This window comes from Alligator mississippiensis, chromosome 8 (genome assembly GCF_030867095.1).
Source record: "Alligator mississippiensis isolate rAllMis1 chromosome 8, rAllMis1, whole genome shotgun sequence".
NCBI lineage: Eukaryota > Metazoa > Chordata > Crocodylia > Alligatoridae > Alligator > Alligator mississippiensis.
The window spans coordinates 41,719,359-41,740,936 of NC_081831.1; the positions used below are offsets into that span (position 1 = coordinate 41,719,359).

A 21,578-nucleotide genomic window follows, 5' to 3' on the forward strand; every position below is an offset into this window, starting at 1 on the left:
CCGCTGCGATCAGGCTCCGCGCGATTGGCTGAGAGCGAGGCCCCGCCCCCACGGGGGCACGAGGGGAGGAGCGCGCGGCGCTGCCATGGTAGCAGCGGACGCGGTCGGAGGCAGCGCGGGGCTGCAGGCGAGGATGGAGGCGGACCTGGGCTCGGCCTCGTCAGTCTCTTCACTACGAGCCTTGGCGCAGCTGCTGGCGTCCCCGCAGGGGGACGCTGCGGACGTCGACTGCGACGATGGGGTGAGGCCCGGACACGCACGTTACGCGGCCGGCGGGGCCGGGGCTTTTCCACGGCCGGGAGTGGCCTTGACCTGGCGGCTGCGAGCTCCGCGCTCCGCACCTCACGTGCCTTGAAGCGCTCGTTGCGGCTCCAGGGCGCGGTCTGTGCCCTGGGCCGCCCGCTCGTGCCGCACGGCGGAGCGGCGCCACAAGGCGACACCTTCGTGTCAGCGGCCCCGCCGTCGCCGGCCCTGATCGGGCCCACTGCTCCCCCGCCCTGCCCGGCTCCCTGCCCTCCGCCCCGCTCACCTGTGGCTGCCTGCGCAGTCCGCTGGGTCCCGGGGAGCAGGCAGGGACCTGCCGGGCCGCTGCCACCGCTGCTTCTGGGCCGGGCTCAGCCTGGAGACCAGCAGCACCCCAGCAGTGGGGGCAAGGGTTGGGCAGGCAGGTTAGCCCTTCCCTGCCTGCTCCCCTGGACATGACACAGGTGACGGGGAGCCCTGGGGAGCAGGGAGAAGCCCGGAATGGGAGGAGAACGGTTCTTACCTTTCAGTCCTCCAGGCCCCTGTGGCCTGAAGTGTGACTGCTCCACACTCAAGCTAGCACTAACACTAACACCTACGACATGTGTGCAGCTCACAGTGTAACGTGGAACAAGGTCCTAACACAGTATGTTTCTCCAGGTTAAAATAAACTATCAGATTGATTAATACGTTAAGGGCCCAGGGCTATGTTGCTCCAGTTATGATTGAAGGCATGAACGGCGTGTGCCCCTGGTGGCTGGGGGGGCACGGCTGTGCTGGGGTTGGCGGGAGCACAGCGGCGGTAAGCTGGGAGCTCCCGCAGACACTGCTGGCACTGGTGGCAGCCGGGGGGGCTGAACACTGACCAGGGGTCCCCAACCACCCGCAGACACCACCGGCAGTGTCAGCGGCAGGATGGTGAGCAGCAACCTTTTTGCAGGGGGTGCACGTTCACCTGTGTGCACTCCCTCCGCATCACCCCTGATTGAAGGAAAAATCAACAGACCTCCCTTGGAACGTGCAGTAATTTGCTATATCATATACCAGGTGTTAAAAGCACAATACACTAGGCAAAATTACTCAAAAGATGTTATTCCTTTAGTCCTGTGGCCATGAGAATCTTTTTCAGGTCCATCTTTTTCAGATTCATGAAACAAAATCTAGCCATCTTGAGCATCTTGACAATGCATTCAGTGCTTCACAGGCACTTATGTCTGCACCTGAGTTAATGCTTGCAGCAAGAGCTAAAAACAGCCTGCAGGGCTGTGTAATAGGAGCTATGTTACCAGGTGTGCAGTAGGGCTGTGCAAATCTTCAGTCCCTGATTTGATTCGGTGGAGATTCGGCTCAATTCGGTGGCCAAATCTCCAAATCCGAATCGAATCAGAGGATCTTTTAATCTCTATGAATCAAATTGGAAACCTCCAAATTGATTCAGAAAGATTCAGAGATTTGGAAACAGACGCAGCTTTAAATGTTTTTTCCACATACCTTTAGGTTCATGATGCTGGGGCCACGTGCAGTGTCCCACAGAACACAGGGAGCTCCCCAGTGCGGTCGGCAGCAGACCCAGAAGCGGACCAGAAGCATTTCCGGTTCACTTCCAGGTCTGCCGGGGAGCACACTGGGGCTTCTGTCCCCCTCACCGCAGCGGCTTAGTGACTGGTGCCTCCTGGGTCTGGGGGGGCACCTGGGGTCTCCCTGTGCCCCTATGGCCAATTGCCGACCCGGGGAGGCACCGGGGGCAGAGGGGGGAGGGGTGGGGGCCAGCGTGCTCCCCAGCAGACCTGGAAGTGGACCAGAAGTACTGCCAGTCCACTTCCAGGTTTGCCGCCAAGCATGTGGAGGGCCTCCCGGCACTCTTGTGGGATGCTCCATCTGCTCCAGCATTGCAGCGTTCACAAGCCACGCTGGTACCTTGAGGTATGTAGAAACAACTTTTAAAGCTGTGTCTATGTCCGAATTGCTGATTCTCTGAATCAGCATTGAGTCTTCAGATTGGGATTCAGCCAAATCGAATCAGGGACAGTGATTTGAATAGATGAATCAAATCACTGTCCCTGATTTGGGCCGAATCCTAATCAAACAAGGCCTGATTTGCACACCCCTAGTGTACACCAATAAAGATTTTTTTGGCCAATACCAATGGCTGATTATTAACCAGCAGTATCAGCCGATACCAATCCAATAGCCGATATGCAACCCAGCAGCTTGGAGAGCAGCATCCGGCCAGTAAGTGTGTTGTGGGGAAGGAGCATGGAGGAGGCAAGGGGAGAGGGGGCAGATCAAGGCGCCTACAGTGAGGGAGGGAGTCGGGCAAGGGCAGGCACTGCCCAGCCAGCACAGAGCAGGGCATGGGATGGAGCTCGTCCAGAGGGTATGGGGGGCTCAGTGGCTCCCCATCACTGCGCATGCCCCGGGGGGAGGCATGTGGGGCATATGCCCCCTGGATTTGTGCACAGGGCAAGGGTGGGCTCAGGGCCAGGGGCTGCACCAGCCTCTTCCCAGCAGGGAGGTGGGCTGTGGGCAGGGCATGGAAAGCAGTGGTGGTGCTGGAGGGGGGGCTATGGGGAATTTTGGGGTGTCTGTAGCCCACCCTGTAGCCACCCCTCCAGTGCTGCTGCTGCCCACCCCACTCCTGCCCACAGCCCCTGGCCCCGAGCCCACAGTGGGAAGCCCATCTTCACCCCCAAATCTGGGGGGCACATGCCCCCCATGCCTCTTCCAGGGTGTGCGCAGTAGGGTTGTGCAAAATTTTGCTGGCTGTTTCGTTTCAACGCTGTTTCAACTTGTTTTGAGCTCAAAACAGCAAAATCTAAATGAAACAAAAGGCTTCAAAACAGCCTCAAAACAAAATGAGGGCTCTCAAAATGTTTTGAAAGTTTCGAAACCTTTCAAGTTTTGAAGCTGAAGCTGGACTTGCTTGCAGGGAAACAGAAAGTAAGGAGAGGGTAGGGGTAGAGTGGGGAAGGGATGCTCTGATATTGACTATGTAGCTAGCCAGTGACTGTGATCCTTCCCTGAGGTCACTTCCAATCCCAGTGCTCTGGGGGAGGAATGGAAAAACAGCATAAAAGCAGCCTTGTTTGAACTGAGCTGCTTTCTGCCTTGGGGTCAGTTACTGAGCTGTATCTTCCAGCAGCTCAGCAACATCAGGCAACAAAGGCAGGCTATCATTCATTTCCCACTTGCTAGCCCAGCAAATGGGATTCATCAATAACTTTTCTTTCTATACCATTTTATTTTATTATATTCATTGATTCTTTTCAATTTATTCCTCCCCAAAAATCCTCTTTTTGTTTTTGATAGTCATTTTGATTCTTTTTCCCCCAGAAAAGAAATCTGTACTTTCTCTAACAGTGTGTATTCCATTCACTGTACAGGGAAGCACAGCATATACTGCATATTATAATATAGAATTTATACAAGAACACATACATACATTTACATATTTTATTTCTTACACAAATGTATAAATACATACATACATACATACATTATATAAATACACATACATATACAATTATCTACATATATTACATAAATCAGATTACATTACAGAAGAACACACAGATTTTCCAGCAAACCAAGGCAAAGACACTATGAAACACACCATAAAGCGTGCTGCAAAGGCAGCTGGCAAGGCTTCAGGGAAGGGCAGAAGAAGGGGCTGAGGAAGAGCTGTAAGTTCCATCCCCCCCAAACTGAGATGCAGCCTCGTTGCTACAACAAGCAGGCATGAGGCTTCCACTAATTCTACACGCAGCAAGGAAAGGGGAGCAGTGCCACTGCCTGTGCCTGAGTCTGCATTCCCTCCAAGAGTGCCAGCCATAACCCACCTGTAACAGGGAACCCTAGCCCTATTATCAAGAAACAGGGCAGCCCTTTTAAATCCAGAACCTTCTGGGTGCAGCTGACTGGTCAAGCAGGGGTTAAGGATCAAGCCCCGCCAGCTGGTCAGGTGACAGGAATGGGAAGGCCAGAACCATATAATCTGCAAGTGGAGAAGGCCAGGGAGGCAGCAGAGAGAGAGAGAGAGTTTCAATGACTATGGAGCAGCTGTAGCAGCCTCCTTGGGAAGAATACACCACTCTGTGAGACAGAAGCACAATTACATGTAAGCAGGCACTTTATGTCTCTTATTTTTTTTAAATTTTCATTATATGGCTATAGGAGCCTATGATTTATGTTTAATGTTAAAATGTCGGTGGTTTGTGACTGAGGCTGTAGGGGGGGAGGAAGAGGAGGAGGCCTCATTAGCGCTGAGGGGTGCTGGGATAGAGGGCTCACACTAGGGGTGCAGCACTAGGGCCATGAACCCAAAGTCACTTGAAGGGGAGATAGGAGCCTTGAAGCCAGGTCCTGGTGGGTAGACTTAGGCAAAAGGCCTGAACTACAGAAAGAGGGGCAAAGCTGGAGGGGGCTGAGGCCCCAACAGCCTGATGCCACAGGGGTGCAGTGTAGAAAGGCCAATAGGCCTGGTGTTGTGGAGAGTATGGAATGGAGGGTCTTGAGCTTGAGTGAGTTAAAGGGCTGGAGCTTCAGAGTGGGTTTTGACTGACAGGCCTAGCTAGAGAGAGAGGGAGTAAGCCCACAGTGGCTGAGACCCCAACATAAAGAGAAATTTATAAAACATCTATTGACTATCTATGAGGCACGGGGTGTTAGCAAATAAAAACCTAGGATTCTGGACTAGCCCAGGGATTAACGCAACACCTTGTTCAATGAGTGACAAAAAGGCTTTTTTTACTAAAAGTATTTAAAATCAAGTCAAGTGATCCCAAACCAAATCAAAGTCCAGTAATTAGCTATAAGGTGATGATTTCTCACCAAACAGGCAACAAAGAGGCAGCCTGTTTCTCTTCAACTTCTCAAGTAAGTTGGATGCATCAGCAGCTGGTGTCAGAGAGATTTATCACTGTTGAAACATGCGTGCTGTTTGCTGTTTTACTGACTTTTAATACCCTTAGCTTAATATCTTCAAAACATTCTTTTAGCTGTGTAAATCAAGAGAGTCCCAAGCAGTAATTGATGGGGAAAATTCTGTTAATTAACCTGCTCATTACTGGTTATCAGAAATTTCTAATTTGAATGAATTGCTTTCTTTAGTAACAAGAGGTTATCCAGTTTGGAACATGCCAAGAAACTAATTAACAGCCAGGAAACATACATGTCCTTGGACTAAATCAGGAGGAGATATCTATCACATATGGAAAATGTCTCTTCCTGCACATAAACATGCGTTAATCACAAAAGAAATATTTACCATACTAATTAATGAAGGATAGACGTGTCATATGGTTACACACCAGACAACTAGGAGCAGGAGCCTGCCTGAAATCATCCTGAATATAGCAAGATAAGCTGAAAGAGATACCTGATTATTTTTTTTTCCTCAGATGGCCTAGCCATGAACTCGCATCCTCTTGTATTATGCAGTTAGCATCAGTATTCTGTATTTTAACTTTTGTGAGTAGGCCCGAGCTTAGCATGAGTTTCAGAGTCATCACAGGGCATGTCAAGGGGAGGTAAGAACATGCATTTTTATTGTTGTTAAGGCAACAGCCCATTATCCTACAGTTGGTGAGCCTGAAGCCTCTCTGGGAACCTGTGGGTCAGCCTCCCTCTTTTTAGAACCAAGTAACGTCGAGTCATGGCCGGTGAGTAAGTTGGGGGGAGCTGATCCCCAGAGAAGGAAAATTCAGCAAGACTTGATGCGGGCACACTCGCCAACCTATTTAAAGAAAGAAAAATGCAGCCAAAGATGGCACCCTGTCACACCGCCCCACCACCACCATGACAACAAAAAGCAGCACCAGCATGACAGTCTCCTCCACCCCCATTTCACTTCCCATCCTGAGCCTTCCAGTGCTAGAGGAAGAGCTAGAGCTGGATCTGAGTGCCATAGCAAGGGAAATTCTGGGGAAGGAGGGGGAGTAATCTGATGTGGTGCTCCATACCCCTCAAGTTTCCCCTAGAGCCAGGTCTCCTTCCCCATAAGGAGGATGAGCTAGAGGGTACGGAGGCAAGTGGCTCATCTAAGTCCACTCCTCCTATTGCTGTGTCTCTTCCTGCTGAGAAGGGGGGAAGAAGTGGCATCTGCACATGTACCTGCATCCCAGAAGCGAGCGGGTAGTCTGGTCTGGGATCATTTTGAGGTGGCAGATGATCCCACATATGCTATCTGCCTGCACTGCCAAGCCAAAACCAGCCAGGGCAATGGAACAAAACACATGAGCACTACAGGGATGCTGATGCATCTCCGCAGGCACCACCCCCTTGCCTATGCTCCTTCTCAGCCTGGCACCAGTGGGAGCATACCCAAAAAGAAGTCCCCCTCTCACTACAAAGCCCCGATCTCCTGAAGCAGAGGCAGGCCACCCTGGAACAGTGGGAGAAAGGCAGACAGAAAGGGAGGCACATTGCAAAGGCAAGTGAAATCGCATGGAGCATTGGGCAGATGCTTTCTATGGATGGCGAGCCCTTCTCCTTAGTTGAGCGGCCAGGGTTCAGGCAGCTCATGGTGCTCATGGCCCCTTCATACCAAGTGCCTGCATGCACCACCTTCAGCAGGATGGTGGTGCCCTCCCTGCATGAGGCGTGGAGGGAGTACTTGATAGAAGAGATGTGCAAGGTAGGTCCACAGGTGGCCTTACACTTCACCTCGGACATCTGGAGCAGCCTGGGTGGAGATCATGCATGCCTCTCCCTCACAGGGCACTGGTGCGACCAGTCAGGCTGTCAGTGAGCTCTCCTTCAAGCCGAGGTGATGGATGAGTCCCACATGGCAACAGAGATCATGAAGGCCATGAACTGCTTGTTTCAGGGGTGACTCGTTGGGTAGGTCGAGATCAGTGGGGCCAATATGGTGAAGGCTGCCTGTGATGCCAACTTTGGCATCTGCTGTGTGGCACACAAGTTCCACCTTATTGTCAGGGATGCCTTGGAGGGAGACAGGGTTGCCAGTGACAGCACCAGCACCACCAGCAAACTCACTTCCAAATGCAGGAAGGTGGCAGGCTACTTCCACCACAGCACCAAGGGGGGCAAGATGCTGAAGGACAAACAGCCAGAGCTGAGCATCCTGCAGCACAAAATCATGCAGGACGTGGAGATGCGGTGGAACTCCACATACCTGATGCTTGAGAGGCTGGTGGAGCAATAGAACACCATCCATGAGATGGCTTTGCCCAGGGAGATTGGAATCAGTGGCCTGCTGTTACCAGATTTGCTCGTCACTTTGGGGTGCACTCATTTATTTGGGATACATTTCTAGGGTCTTTGTAATTCTATCAATGAGCTGCTTGTGTACTATAGTTTCTATACGGAGCTGTATATCTCCCTTCTGCAAGTCCTCACCCCCAATGGAGCTATCTTGCAGGACTCGGTTTCAATGGGGCTGGGTTCCTCCAGTCACCAAATCAGTCATACACACAAACACACAGATTAACGTGACATGCCTGACCCAGCTGGGTTGATCAACATGGACAGGCTAACACCCTCATATGCCAGGAATCAGTTCATTAAGGTAACAATAAAATGCAGTCAAGCACACAGGTGAACAGAATACCTCTGAATCTGGCTGGGTGTCCAGCTGACACCCTCATGGGCCAGCATTCAGTTCATAAGGGCACATCTGAGCCAAACTGGGTCAATCAGCCTGTACAAGCTGATTCCCCTTATGTGTTTCAAACTCAGCACGTCCCAGTCTTTTGCCCTAACTGTCCTAGTAGTGGTAGCCTCTTGATGAGCAGACCCCACAGTATTTCTGGGCTTCACAAGGATCTTTAGCTTAGGTAAAAGAAGCGTTGCTGCAGACCAAATGGGGAAGGAAAAATACACCTGGTTACCACCAGTTTGACTATAAAAGTTATTTATTGCTAAGTATATGAAATATAAAATGGTACTAGTAGTAATAGACATGCAAAGGAAAACAAACATAAACAGTTACAATACTACCCTGGTTTCACTAAGTATTTGGGGAAACTTAGTGTCAGGGGCACAGGGTCAGAAAGGGGGGAAGCCTTGCTCAGAGGCCAACCCCAGACCAAAGAAAAGACAGAGGAAAGCAATATACCTGTTTCAGGGGCTGGGAGGAGCAAGGAAACGCATGGCGAGAAACCGCCCACATGGTTTGTAAGCTGCGCCCATATACAGCTGGAGCTGGGTGACGTCAGGACGAGATGCTACCCGGCAGAGATAAAAGGAAGCCACGGAAGCGCGGGAGGAATGCCGAAGACTGGAGGACCAGCAGGGAACCACCGGGCAGGAGGTGTCTAGCTGCAGCAGCTGGTAACAACAGCAGCAGCAGAGGCAGCGGCGGAAGCAGCGCAGGCTATAGAGGATCCCTGAGCCAGAGAAGACCGGCAGGGATCAAAGGCACCAGCAGAGAGGCCGGCAAAAGCAACAGCAGTGGCTGCTACAGCGGAGAAAGCAGCGGGAGCTGCAGAGGATCCCCGAGCTGAGGACCGGTGGGGATTGAAGACTTCGGCAGGGAAGCCAACAGGGACACTGGCTGTGGCAGTGACAGCAGCAGTGGCAGGCAATCCTGAGCTGGAGAAGCCTGGCAGGGTCAAGGGAGCCAGAGTGAGAGCCCTAACTAGGGGCCATGGGGCCGCTGCTCCAGATCAGAGGCGGAGCTCAGAGAGAGAGAGCAAGAGACCCCGGCTGGGGGGTGAAAGCTCGGGTCTCAACCCAGAGGGTGCCCTAGCCTAAGGGCATTAGGGGATTTAAGGGTGTACGGAGCCCCTCTGTGGGTGCTCTGTCTCCATTGGCATTCTCCTTTTCTTCTTTCCTTTTAGTCACTTTTCACTAGTAGTCATGATGGTGGCCTTGTTCATTTTGCTTCATGTCGAGTGTTTCAGGGAAAAGAGGGTTAGGATCAAGGCAGTGGCAGTGGTCCCCTTTAGGGCTTGTCTATCTTGGTCCCCTTGACGAGTGTCAGTTAGCAGAGTCTAAAGCACCAGGCAAGGGTAGCTGGGACCCTGTGAAAGGAGAGAGAGGAACCATGCCAGAATACACTGGGGCCTACCGCTAGCAGTCACTGAGGGCTAAGGGCACTGGAGAAGACAAGCCCAATAGCCGAGGGTTTCCAGACCCTCTCACCGGAGTTCGACCAGGGCTTTGGGTGGTTGTCGCTGAGAGGCAACACGGAGACCGGAGAAGACACCAGCAGGGCCAGCCGGGAATAGACCTGGAGGCCTGTCTCTAGGGGTGGCACATGGTCAGGGTGTAGGGCAGGTTGGAGCCCCATAAACTCCCGCCAAAACACATGACGGCCCGGGAGAATCCTCAAGGGGGACCCCCTCCACTGAAGAACCACTCAAAGTCATGGCAGATGAGTTAAGGGGTCACCCTGAAGACAGCCGAGGTGCCCTCTGGGATCCATATGTGGGTCCCTGGCAAGCAAGATCAACTGCTTGGGCGAAGGCGCTGTGGGAGCACACAATAGAGCAGAGACGGGTGCACTTAGCTCAAGCTTAACTAATAGAATTCAGGTTCAGAAATCTATGCCTAGGGAGAAAAGAGAAAAGAGAGAGAGCAGGAGCTGGGATCTCACCAGTCCAAGGCACTCGGGTTACAGTGCTGACAGGTAAAGTTGTTAGCACAATCCTTGAAGGGAGATGATCTGTTTCATCCAGCTTCTCAAGAACAACAGCAGATGATGTCAGAGAGATTTCTTCTCTTGAAGCACACAGGTTGCTGCTTTTACAGATTTTTATACCCTCAGTTCAGCTTCTTCAAAGCATTCTTTTAATAGTGTAAATAATTGTCTTTTCTATTGACAAGGGGTTATCTGGTTTTGAACATCTCAAGAAGCTGATCAATAACTAGGAAAAACATAAGGTTAAGGAGTAAGCAGACACTTAGGAGCCAGCTTGAAATCCTTATGGATAGCAGATATACTGGATGGGATACCTCATTGTTTCTTCAGAAACAATAGATAGCTTGCAGTGTCAGGGTTATGTATTTTTACCTGTTGTGAATAGGCCTCAGCTTAGCATGACTTTTCCAGATCTTACTGTAGTCTTTTAACAGACTTAAGGGGGTTACTTGGAGCATTAATACACTTTGTGGGGAGGACTTCCACCGGTCATCCCAGGAAAAGTATGACAACATTTGTGGTCAGGACTCCAATGTTCTGGATGCTGTGATGAACCCTTTACTTTAGTTCAAATGTTGCCCATACCCCCTCTAACTCGATCTCTTGCCTTAGCATTCCCTAACCCGGCAACCGAGTTTTAGTCAATCAGGTTAAATAGGCCTCCCATAGTGGGACCAGGGAATGTACGGCCCGAGATGCCTATTAAACTTTACTTCTGCTTAGTTCTGGTTAGACACCGGGGGGGGGGGGGGAGGAGTCCTTTGTAAATCCAGACTAGTTTTGGTCTGATAAATGCTGAGCTGGGTGTGTGTAAATGTAGGTTGATTAGCATTTGGAGCACAGATTCCCCATCATGCAGCGCTTCCCTGCTTCTCTGATCCCAGAATTCACTGCAGTCTTTGCTTTGTGCTCTCTGTTCTCCATCTCCCATGTAAATGAATTGTCATCTGGTTCCATCTCAGATGCAAATGAGACCTAGGGGAGTTCTTCATTCTTGTCGCCCTTATTTGGAGGGCTTTAGGTGCGTCTCCCACTGCATCTTCATTGTCTTTTGTAATCAGTTCTTATTTAGGTCGAGCTGGGGAGGGGAAAATTCTTTGAGTCAGACAGGCTTCGTCCTGTGTCAGGGTTCCCCAAGAACATGGAGCTGAGAGGTAACACCCCTTAACAGAGCTGAGTGGGATACCATCTCCCAGATGGTGGTCCTCAAGCCTTTCCTTGAGGCCACCAAGACCCTCAGCGCTGGTGATGCCCTCCAATTTTCACAGACGAGCATATGAACTGCACTTCATCAACCTCCTAGGTACAGAAACTCATGGACTCAATATAGATGTTGGAATTCTGACACACTACAACCTGCCTGACATCTGACTCCCCAGGTACCTCTCCACTTTTACCTGCTACATCCCCTTCCTGCACCCCCCCCCCCCAGCCTGTCCCTCATCCCCTGATGCTTCCACTTTCATTTTCACTAACTGACTTTCTTGCCTCTGGCTTCTTTACTATTCCTTCCATCCAGGAAGAGCACACACACCAAGTGCAGGTGCTTCCTCAGCCTTACAAAGGGTTTTTCAACCGGAAAGCTTGCTAAGATATATTTCTCCAATTTTTCAGTTGGTCTATGTGAGAGAGCAAACAAAAGCCCCGAGGTGCCGTACATGCTGGGCAGGGGAGGCCAGGAGAAAAAAAGCAGCCGGCAGCAACAGACAGAGAAAGTGAAAACAAACAACACTCACAGCATGGAGGGCTGGCAGGGTTGCAGCTGGAGACTGGAAGGAAAGAAACATTCACCACATTTCCTGAGCAGCATCTCACTCAGGATTGGAGGAGGGAGGCTGCTCAGAGGTATTTCCTGCCCCAGAGGGGGGTGAGTTCCCTGCAAGCCACAGAGAGAGGAGCAGCTGAATGTCCCTGCAGGCAAGGGTTGCCGGTGTAACCAGTGCGACCCTGAGAAGGAGGCAGGCGGCGGCCTGCACGCACACAACTTTTGTTAACCTCTGGAGCGGAGTGTCAGCTGAAGATCTGGAGAAGAGGACAGAGGAACTGCTGTTCAAAGTTAGAGCCTTGCTGCCTATGGGACAGATCCTATTGGGACTGTGAATGTTCACGAGTAAGCCGGGCAGGCCTATGCAGAACAGTGATTGGACTAATTGATTTGTTTTCTGTTGTGATTGGGATATGAGAGCCTGACCCAAGGCTCTCACTGGACCCCTGCTGAACCAGATGGGACAACTGACAACTGACGCCCAGGAAAAAGCCAACCTATTAAATGGGTACTTTGCGTCGGTCTTTCATCAGTCCCATGGGACACCCAGGCCCACTACAGGACAGGAAAGTCTGGGTGAGGGAGAGCCCCTGCCCTCCATCAATGCTGATTTCGTGAAGGAACACCTCAAGAGGCTGGATACCTTCAAGTCAGCTGGCCATGACAATCTATAACCCAGGGTACTCAAGGAACTGGCGAGCATCATAGCCCAGCCTCTGGCACAGATCTTTGAGAACTCCTGGCTCTCTGGTGTAGTGCCCGAAGACTGGAAGAAGGCCAATGTGTTGCCTATCTTCAAGACAGGGAGAAAAGTGGATCCGGCAAACTATAGGGCTATCAGCCTGACTTCTATCCCGGGGAAGATCTTAGAAAAGTTTATTAAAGAGGCCATCCTTAATGGACTGGCTGACGCCAACATCCTGAGGGATAGCCAGCACAGGTTTGTTGTGGGTAGGTCTTGCTTGACCAATTTCATTTCCTTTTATGACCAGGTGACCTATCGCCTGAACAAGGGAGAATAGATTGATGTCATATATCTGGACTTCAAAAAAGCCTTCGATCTGGTATCCCATGATCACCTCTTGGCAAAACTGGCCAATTGTGGCCTTGGGTCCACCACGATCCGCTGACTGAGCAATTGGCTCCATGGTCGGACCCAGAGGGTGGTAATTGATGGAAGTCAATCGTCATGGTGCCCTGTGACCAGTGGGGTCCCCCAAGGCTCTGTCCTTGGACCCATATTGTTCAACATCATCATTAATGATGTGGACATTGGAGTCAGAAGTGGACTGGCCAATGACACCAAACTTTGGTGCAAAGCATCCACACCTGAAGACAGGAGGGTGATCCAGGCTGACCTGGACAGGCTCAGCAAATGGGTGGACAAAAACCTGATGGTGTTTAACACTGAAAAATGCAAGGTTCTCCACCTTGGGAGGAAAAACCTGCAGCATCCTTATAGGCTCAGCAGTCCTAGGCTGGCTAGTACTATGGAAGAAAGAGACTTGGGGGTCATCATTGACCACAAGATGAACATGAGCTTGCAATGCAATACTGTAGCTAGTAAAGCGATCAAAACGCTGGCTTGCATCCATAGATGTTTCTCAAGCAAATCCCGGGACGTCGTTCTCCCTTACACTTGGCCTTGGTGAGGCTGCAGCTGAAGTACTGCATCCAGTTTTGGGCCCCACAATTCAAAAAGGATGTGGAGAAGCTTGAGAGAGTACAGAGAAGAGCCACGTGAATGATCAGAGGTCAGGAAAACAGACCTTACGACGACAGGCTGAGAGCTGTGGGGCTCTTTAGCCTGGAAAAGCGCAGGCTCAGGGGTGATCTGATGGCCACCTATAAGTTTATCAGGGGTGACCACCAGAATCTGGGGGAATGTTTGATTTACCACAGCGTCCCAAGGGGTGACAAGGTTGAACGGTTATAAACTACTGCAAGACCATTTCAGGCTGGACATAAGGAAGAATTTCTTTACTGTCCGAGCCCCCAAGGTCTGGAATAGCCTGCCATCGGAAGTGGTTCAAGCACCCACATTGAACACCTTCAAGAGTAAATTGGATGCTTATCTTGCTGGGGTCCTATGACACCAGTTGACTTCCTGCCCTTTGGGCGGGGGGCTGGACTCGATGATCTTCCGAGGTCCCTTCCAGCCCTAATATCTATGAAATCTATGACCCCAGGTGAAGGGGACATGGACTGAGCCTGGCAAGGAGACTGAGAGCAGTTGGGGGGGGGGGGTTGGGATTTTTTTTTTTTCCTTTTATTGGATATTTGAGCACAGGGCAAGGCCAGCCCATAATAGACTAACAGACAGTAGTATGACCTGGCTTCAGAGGACTTCAAATACCATCTGGAGAGGCTAGGCTGAGGTAAAGGGGAGGTTTGGAGCCCCACAGAAGAAAACATGGATTGAGACCAGGTAGGAACACCTCGGGCAGTGCCTCCTAGGAATATAATTTCATCAGTCATGGCAGGAAAGAAACACAAGATCAACTTTGCTTTACTCACCAAGGTGCCCCTGGGGGTTACAAGAAATAATGGCCATAAGCTAGCAGAGAGCAGATTTAGACTGGACATTAGGAAGAACTTCTTCACAGTTAGTGGCCAAAGTCTGGAATGGGCTCCCAAGGGAGGTGGTGCTCTCCCCTACCCTGGGGGTCTTCAAGAGGAGGTTAGATAGGCATCTAGCTGGGGTCATCTAAATCCGGCACTCTTTCCTGCCTATACAGGGGGTCGGACTCGATGATCTATTGAGGTCCCTTCCAACCCTAACATCTACGAATCTGTGAACTTCCTGGCAGACTAGGTGATCCAAAGCCGAGGTCTACTCTGTCACACCTGTTTTGTAGGAAAATAAACTCAGGGCAGTGGTAACAAGCCCTACCGACAGCCATCACAGTCTACTAAAAGATATCGGATTGACCCAAAGAACCTTGTCTGCCAGTGCCATGTTCTTAGATTAACACCCCTAGCACCTGTCCCCGGTCAGCTGACCAGAAGGACGCAGGACCCTGAGCACATCTAAGCCCCAGGGCTGGGGCTGGCAAGGACAGTTGTCTGGCAACTGCTGAAGAAGAAGCTCCTGCAGGAAAGGAAGGAAAGGCTCTGACAGTTTGGTTGCCTGTGATGCTAGTGCTACTATGCTGCTTACTTACCTGTTGTTATTTAAAGTGGTGGACAAGGCTGAAGCTTAGGGCAGGAGGAGACCTCATTGGGGAACACTACCGTGTCATGTAGAGGCCCCAGCACCAGTGAGGGCATGCCTCAATACACACACAGTCATACATCACAAGTTTTGCTTGTCAGCAGCTTGAGGAGCAGTTTCCCAGAAACCCCTCCACCTATCTCCTTGAAACTTGGCAGGCTTCATAGTCTCAGCAGGGGCTACCATCCCTGCTGTTTTCAGTCAAATTGGACAAGTAGTGAAAAGGTTATAGGCAGTTTCATGATTCCCCATTATAGCCTATGGGCAAAACATCGAAACAGCGAAGCAGTTTTGACGAAAAGAAATGGAACAGCACTTCAAAACTAAATGAAACATCAAAATGAAACGCTGTCCCTTTGAAATGGCAGTTGAAACCACCGCTAGGGCGTTTCGTAGAGCCCTAGTGCACAGCGGCAGGGACCTTCCCCCCTCCCCACTCCTCTGCACACCCTGGAGAAGCTGCCTGTGGCTCTGTCCCACATCCTGCCCTGCCCTGGCTGGACAGCACCTGCCCCTGCCCCACTCCCTCCCTCACCATGGGGCCCTCAATCTGCCCCGCTATGTTCCTTCCCTCCTACAGACTTATAGGCCAGACACTGTTCTCTATGCTGCAGGGCTGCATTCCCGGCTGCATGCATGTATTAGTGACATTATTGGTTACACCAGTCAAAAAAAGTCTATTGCTGATAATGTCAATTTTCCTTTTATCATTCCCAATTTTGATATGGAACAATATACTGGTACAAATCTATATGTTACTAAGAGCAGCCAACAGCAAGATTGCAGAAGAAAGACTAGTTTAATTAGTGGAACATTAAGATAATTAAAAAAGGAGACAGGGTTGTTAGCAGCTGTGGAGTAAAGGGTTTAGAAGGGATCAGATAGATTATAACGAGTCATGAAATCAATTGACCTTCTCAGCCCTGCCTGACTAGAAATGCTACTACCACTGCCAGGCAGTTGGCTTTAAATTTGGGGTGGACTAAGAATCAAAGTGGGGTGCAACTCCATCACTGCACCTGCTCCCCCTGGATCTGTCCCTGTGCATTTCCCACTAAACTGAAAAGTCTGGGAACTAGTTTTACAGTGGTGTCCCTCCACTGATCAGAGGGGAGTCATTTTGCCTTTAACTAGGGCAAGTGAAAAGAGAATCAAGCCCCAAAAGCCTTTTCATAAACTGAACTTATTGAAGCAACAATATTTTAGGATGTGGTATCAACCTACAGAGGCAGAAAAGCATGTAGATGCCTCAGGAACAGTAGAAGTTTGGGAACAGAAGAGAGAGTGAGTTCAAAGGAAATGAGACTATGTAGCTGAAAGAATCCCCAGAGAGGCTTACCCCTCCTTTTCTCCAGAGCCTGCTTGAGATGGAGGCAATTCCTGCTAAGTATAAAGTACCTGGTAAGAAGAAATAGAAAGCTACCAGGCAATTTCTTAATAAAATCTAAAATAATCCAGAGATGGCTAAGTCTACTAATTGTGTGTGAAGGGTTGATGAATTATAGAGATACCTGGTTCTTCAAATACAATAGATATACTGAAAGAGATGCATTTAAGAAGAGCTAAATCAGAATAATTTGAATCACCAAGATAAATATTTTTTATTCTTTTATAACAGTTCATCTTGGGACTAAAACAACTGTGGCAATTAAAGAAAGTATTTTGCTATTACCATTGTTGCTATCTTCAGTTGGAGTTAGCAGAGATATGTATCTGTGTCTGTTATGCCCACAAGGCTCCTGAGAATCATGACTTACAGACAGGTCCTCCAGGAAGCTTCACAGTTCTTTAAAGATCTCATAGTGTCATGTACATGTTGTATATGGCATAGCTGATAAACATGAGAACTATCTCACTCCTCTCTTGTGACATGGTCCACAAAGACCAGCTGTGAGAGTGAACTGGCTGGCCAGAGAGCCTCCTTATTTAGTACAAGAGACCTGCCTCCTGTAGACAGTGGCTACGAATCCCCCACTTCTCCAACCATGTCTCACAATTTTTCTGTTTGTTGTTTAAACTCAGTAGTATTCTTTAATGGCTTGTCAGTAAAGAAAGTTTCCGGCTTTAAAGTTCATTTGTTTACAGCTTATTAATAACATAAATGACACTTTTGTGCCAAAAATGGAGAGTTGCCCTAAGTGATGCCCATAAAGCCTGAATCAATCTGGTTGGTAATTTAGAATCTTTCTTTAGATTTGGTTTAAGGTTCTGCATCAAACTAAGAAACTATCAAACTAAGAAACCATTTACATAAAAATGCTGCACGCTTACTACCTGCTAGCAACATGATTTATAATCTAAGAAAATTGGGGTTGCTTTGCCTGATCTCTCATATAGAAAACTCTTTGAATGCTGTGATTACATTTGCATGTAATAAATAAAAATTGATATTCAACATTCTTATGGCAGGCCAAGTGTAGCAATTTTCCTTGTTGTCCCATGGGAAGAGTGCTTGTATGTTAACCCATGTGCCTGTAATGTTATAACCATGGGCTTTTATTTAAATCCAGCACATCAAGGCTACTCAGTAATGAGGGTAAGTGAAGATGTGTATCTCTAATGGTTAGAATACCAAAACCCGAGATGGGCCTTTGAGTTTTGCTACTCGTGTAACCTTGGACAAATGATGTAACTTTCCTGTGCCTCATTTTCTTCATCTCTAAAAGAGGGATAATAATACAGAGGAGTTGTAAAAGTTTAATTGAAGTTGGTAAAGTATTCTGATGTGGGCTGATAATGTAGATATTCTTTGGTGAAAAGTGATCCATAAACCCAAAGTGCTATTATTTTTAGAACTATTGAGATGATCTATCTAGAAACTCATAGCATCTGTATTTGGTTGGTTTTTTGTTGTTGCTTTTTGTTTGTTTGTTTGTTTTTTGCAGTCATATTCTTCTGTTAATATCATGAGTCCTGGGAATATTGGACCAGCAAAGAAAGCAGAAGCCACTGGTAAGCTGTAGAGGAAGGCTGCCAGCAAAGACTTGTATTCACCATAACATTAACAAATTCAAACAGTTGTAGTAGCAGCTGCCACTGGCAGAGCTTGCCTGAGCTGAGAGAGTGGCTACTTTACTTTGGGATGAGAAGAAAGCAACAGTATTTTAAATCTATGTTATATAGCACTTTTATCCTGAAATGCGGAAGTATATTATATACAGTGGCAATGAAATGCAGCCACCTTTAAAGTGGAAGGTGACAGTCAGAGAATGCAGCACACTGTCTGGTTGTAGGGTGAGAGGAAAAGTTGGGCAAACCCTCTATTCCTAAAAGAAGTACCATGGAATATTTAAGAAATGCAAAACTCTAGAACTCTTGGTTCAGAGATGATACCTTTTATTAAAGCAACTAAGAAATCGCAAAAAAAAAAATATTTTTTTCTGCAAACTTTTGGGCACATGCACACTTCCTCAGACTCAGGGAAAATTAAAGATACTAAAAAGTTCCCATAGATAGAAAATAAACTTCATTTTTGCACAGAGGAAGCTGAAGGTGGAAGTCTGTTCCTCTAGGTCCGTGAGAGTGTCTTTGTGAGTTGCTCTTTGATGTGCAGATAAGGCAGGATTCCTTCCCTGGTGGTGTCAGATGGCAGAAAGGCAGGGAGGTATAGAAATCTTTCTTGTTGTTCAGTAATGAAGTTTAAATTCAAAATCGGCTAAAATTTTGCACCTTCCATGTTTTAGGGATGTATTTGGTAGCCGTGTTGATTTGAGACAAAAAGAAATGCAAAATTCTAGAACTCTTGCTTCAGAGATGATACCTTTTATTAGACCAACTAAGAGGGGTGCGTGTGCCCGAAAGCTTGCAGAAAAAGATCTTTTTTTTTTTTTTTTTTTTTGCAATTTCTTAGTTGGTTTAATACAAGGTATCATCTCTGAACCAAGAGTTCTAGAGTTTTGTATTTCTTTTTGTCTTAGACCAATGCAGCTACCAAATGCATCCTTGAAAAATGTAAGCAGGTAAGAGCTTGTTTTTTAAGGCATTATCTGAAAGGATTTTCACATAGTAAACTGAATTGAACTCAGTGTGTACACCTCATCAGAGTGAAAAGATATTACCCCACCAAGAAATCCTAGACACCACCCTAAATTTCCCTCCCCACCATCCCCATCTCCAAAAGCCAACAAATCTATTTAAGCAAACAGTTGAGAAGAAATAAGCAGTAAGCTGTGCCCTGAAGACCACCAGACTCAAGCTCTGACAGATAAGGAACAAAGTGGATTCCACAATCAAGTCCTTATTGCAAAAGCTGCCTCCTGTCTTCAGACATAAATATTAGGAATATAGCAAAAGTGCATCTTTGGATGACAACTGCATTGATAGCACATAGAGAGGTGCATTTTCAGACTGCCAGCCCCAAAACCCATTAGCATCTTATAAACAGATGTCAGCACCTTGAAAGCTATCTAGGAAATAAAAAAAGGAAGTCAGAAAGTCTTTGTAGAATTGGTATGACATCTTTCCTACAGTCAGTACTATCAAACAATCAGACGGCTCAAATGGCCAGGAATTGCAGCTGTCGTGTAGTCTTCAAGTATGGCTCTTCTTCAAGGAGACGTAAAGAGCCATTCTGGAAGTCATAAGGGCATGGATAGGTCCATCTTTCTCATTCTACATATGGGTGGACACAGGATATTTAGGTTTATGGGAATAAAGATCTACCTCTTTTTCCAAACCTCCCAAATTCACCTCTAGGTAAATTTTGAGGAGACTGAAATACTTAGACTTTATATCAAAGAGACATTCTGGTTAAACACATACATTCTAGAAAAAAACAGTCCTGTTCTAACATGGGACCGTATCATTCTCTTTCTCACATCTCTCTCAGACACCCCTCAAATGACTCTCACAAATACTAAAGATATCTGGAATACAGAGGAGGTATCAGAAGGTTCAGAGTTTGATGATACCTGGGACCCAAGGGAGCAACCACAGTAAGTGTAACAGAGCTGAGATGGTGTACAAGGATTTTGAGTAGCACTAATCCAAGCAGTTTCTATGTAACACATAGCATGGTTAGAGTGAAGTGCACCCAGCTGAAAAGCTTGTCTCATTGAAGAACAGAATGGATGTATGCTGACTGCCCTTACCTCCAAAACAGTAACAGTTATACATGGTGTTTATCTCCCTTGTGGTGGCCCTCTAATCCCATAACAAAAATGTAGAGTCAGATTCTTATTATAGATAGGGTTTAAGAAGACCAGCATTCTAATTGACTAGCATTCAGACAAACTAAGTTTCTTTAGGAACAAACTGGGTTCAGCTGCTACATCTCCCCATATTAGTAAGAGATCCATTTCCTTGATGACTCTATACTGTATTTTGAGTATTTCTGTTGATTACCCAAAGAATTCTCCCAACAGTAGGTGTACAGGGAAACACCTACTGTTGGGAGAATATTTGACTAATAGTGTTACCCTTCTCATGGATTGTATTCAATCAGAGAGTATAAAAGGACATCCTAAAAATATTAACAGACTTCTCCTTTCCTTCTGTTAAGTAAAACAATCTCAAATAGATACCATCAAGCACATTTGGTTGTAAACAGCCCTGAAAAAATTAGGAAAATCCTTTAGCTCCACATGGTCAAATTATATAAAAACCAGGCTCGGCTGATATAGACTAGCTTAACTGAAATCAGCCGTCCTGTGTAACATACAGCAGATTGAAGATCTCACCCAGAGTTTCTACTTCTCAGTGTCTATTTTGCCATTCAATTGCCTGATCTAGAAACTGGGCTGAATCCCCTTTAAACTTAGAATGTGGGACATCTTTGAAAGTCTTCTGTATCACCTTCCATTATGCATTTATGTGCACTTGTGAATCCTTTTTTATTTAAACGGCCACCTGTGGGTGCACCCACATATGCAGGCATGTGCACTTGCAGCAGCTCAAATAGGAGTGGCACAAATTTGAGCCAGGGATTTTGCCTCAGCGCATATGCCCAGACATGCACTTTGTTGTGGGGCAAGATGTGCCACTTGAGGCAAAATAACCCTGCCCAGCTCCCCCCAGATCTGCAGCCGGGGGAGCTAAGTATACAAATCTGCCCTGGCAAGCAGCTCACGGCTACTTTCTCCCAGGAGCTTCTGGGGTGGTGTTACCCATGTCGGAGACCTCCTGGACTATGATAGGCAGGAGTGGGTGGATCCTGCTAGCTGTGCTGGCGCATGGGTCTACCCACAACATGTGCGACCTGCCATCTGGTCCCGGAGGTGAAATCTGCACTACCTCCTGATACCCTTGCCCCTGTTGAACAGGTCCTGTGTGGTGGCAGTCCCCATCCCCCTATGTCCTCCAGCCCACCAGAGTTTGTCATGGGGCCAGCACCTGGCCCAGCCTCACAGCGCTCCCTGCTCCACCATCTTAGCTGGCTGGAGGACACCAAACCAGTTCGCTTTTCCACTGTCCATTGCCAACACCTCTACACATTTGTGTGCTGCACGATCAATCATACTGCCCTTGCATCCTACACAGACACCAAGTAGTGGGACCTGCTTGGCGAGGGTGTAGCTGGGGCACCTCAGTGGCTGAATCTGTACTCCACCCTCATCTCACAAGCCACTGGGGACCTCAGTTGGTGGCTCCTCCATGGAGCCATCACCATAGGCGTGTATGTGGCAAGCTTCATGGACACCCTAGCCTCCTGCCCCTTCTATGGGCAGAGGCAGACCCTGGAGCCCGTGACCCTCGAGTGTGCCAAGCTGCAGCCCCTCCACCTGCAGAACCTCCTCCTGAGGTTCTGATTGAAT

General features: G+C 48.3%; 1 protein-coding gene across 1 annotated transcript in view; it reads left to right on the plus strand.

Moving 5' to 3' along the window:
• The first annotated feature begins 70 nt into the window (after positions 1 to 70).
• DNAAF6 (dynein axonemal assembly factor 6) overlaps positions 71 to 21,578 on the plus strand; it is a 29,110-nt gene continuing 7,602 nt past the window's right edge. The window contains exons 1-3 of the mRNA XM_006275487.4: positions 71 to 241; positions 17,712 to 17,778; positions 19,655 to 19,760. Coding sequence (XP_006275549.2) covers positions 86 to 241; positions 17,712 to 17,778; positions 19,655 to 19,760 — 329 coding nt within the window. The 5' untranslated portion in view covers positions 71 to 85. The remainder of the gene's footprint in view (positions 242 to 17,711; positions 17,779 to 19,654; positions 19,761 to 21,578) is intronic.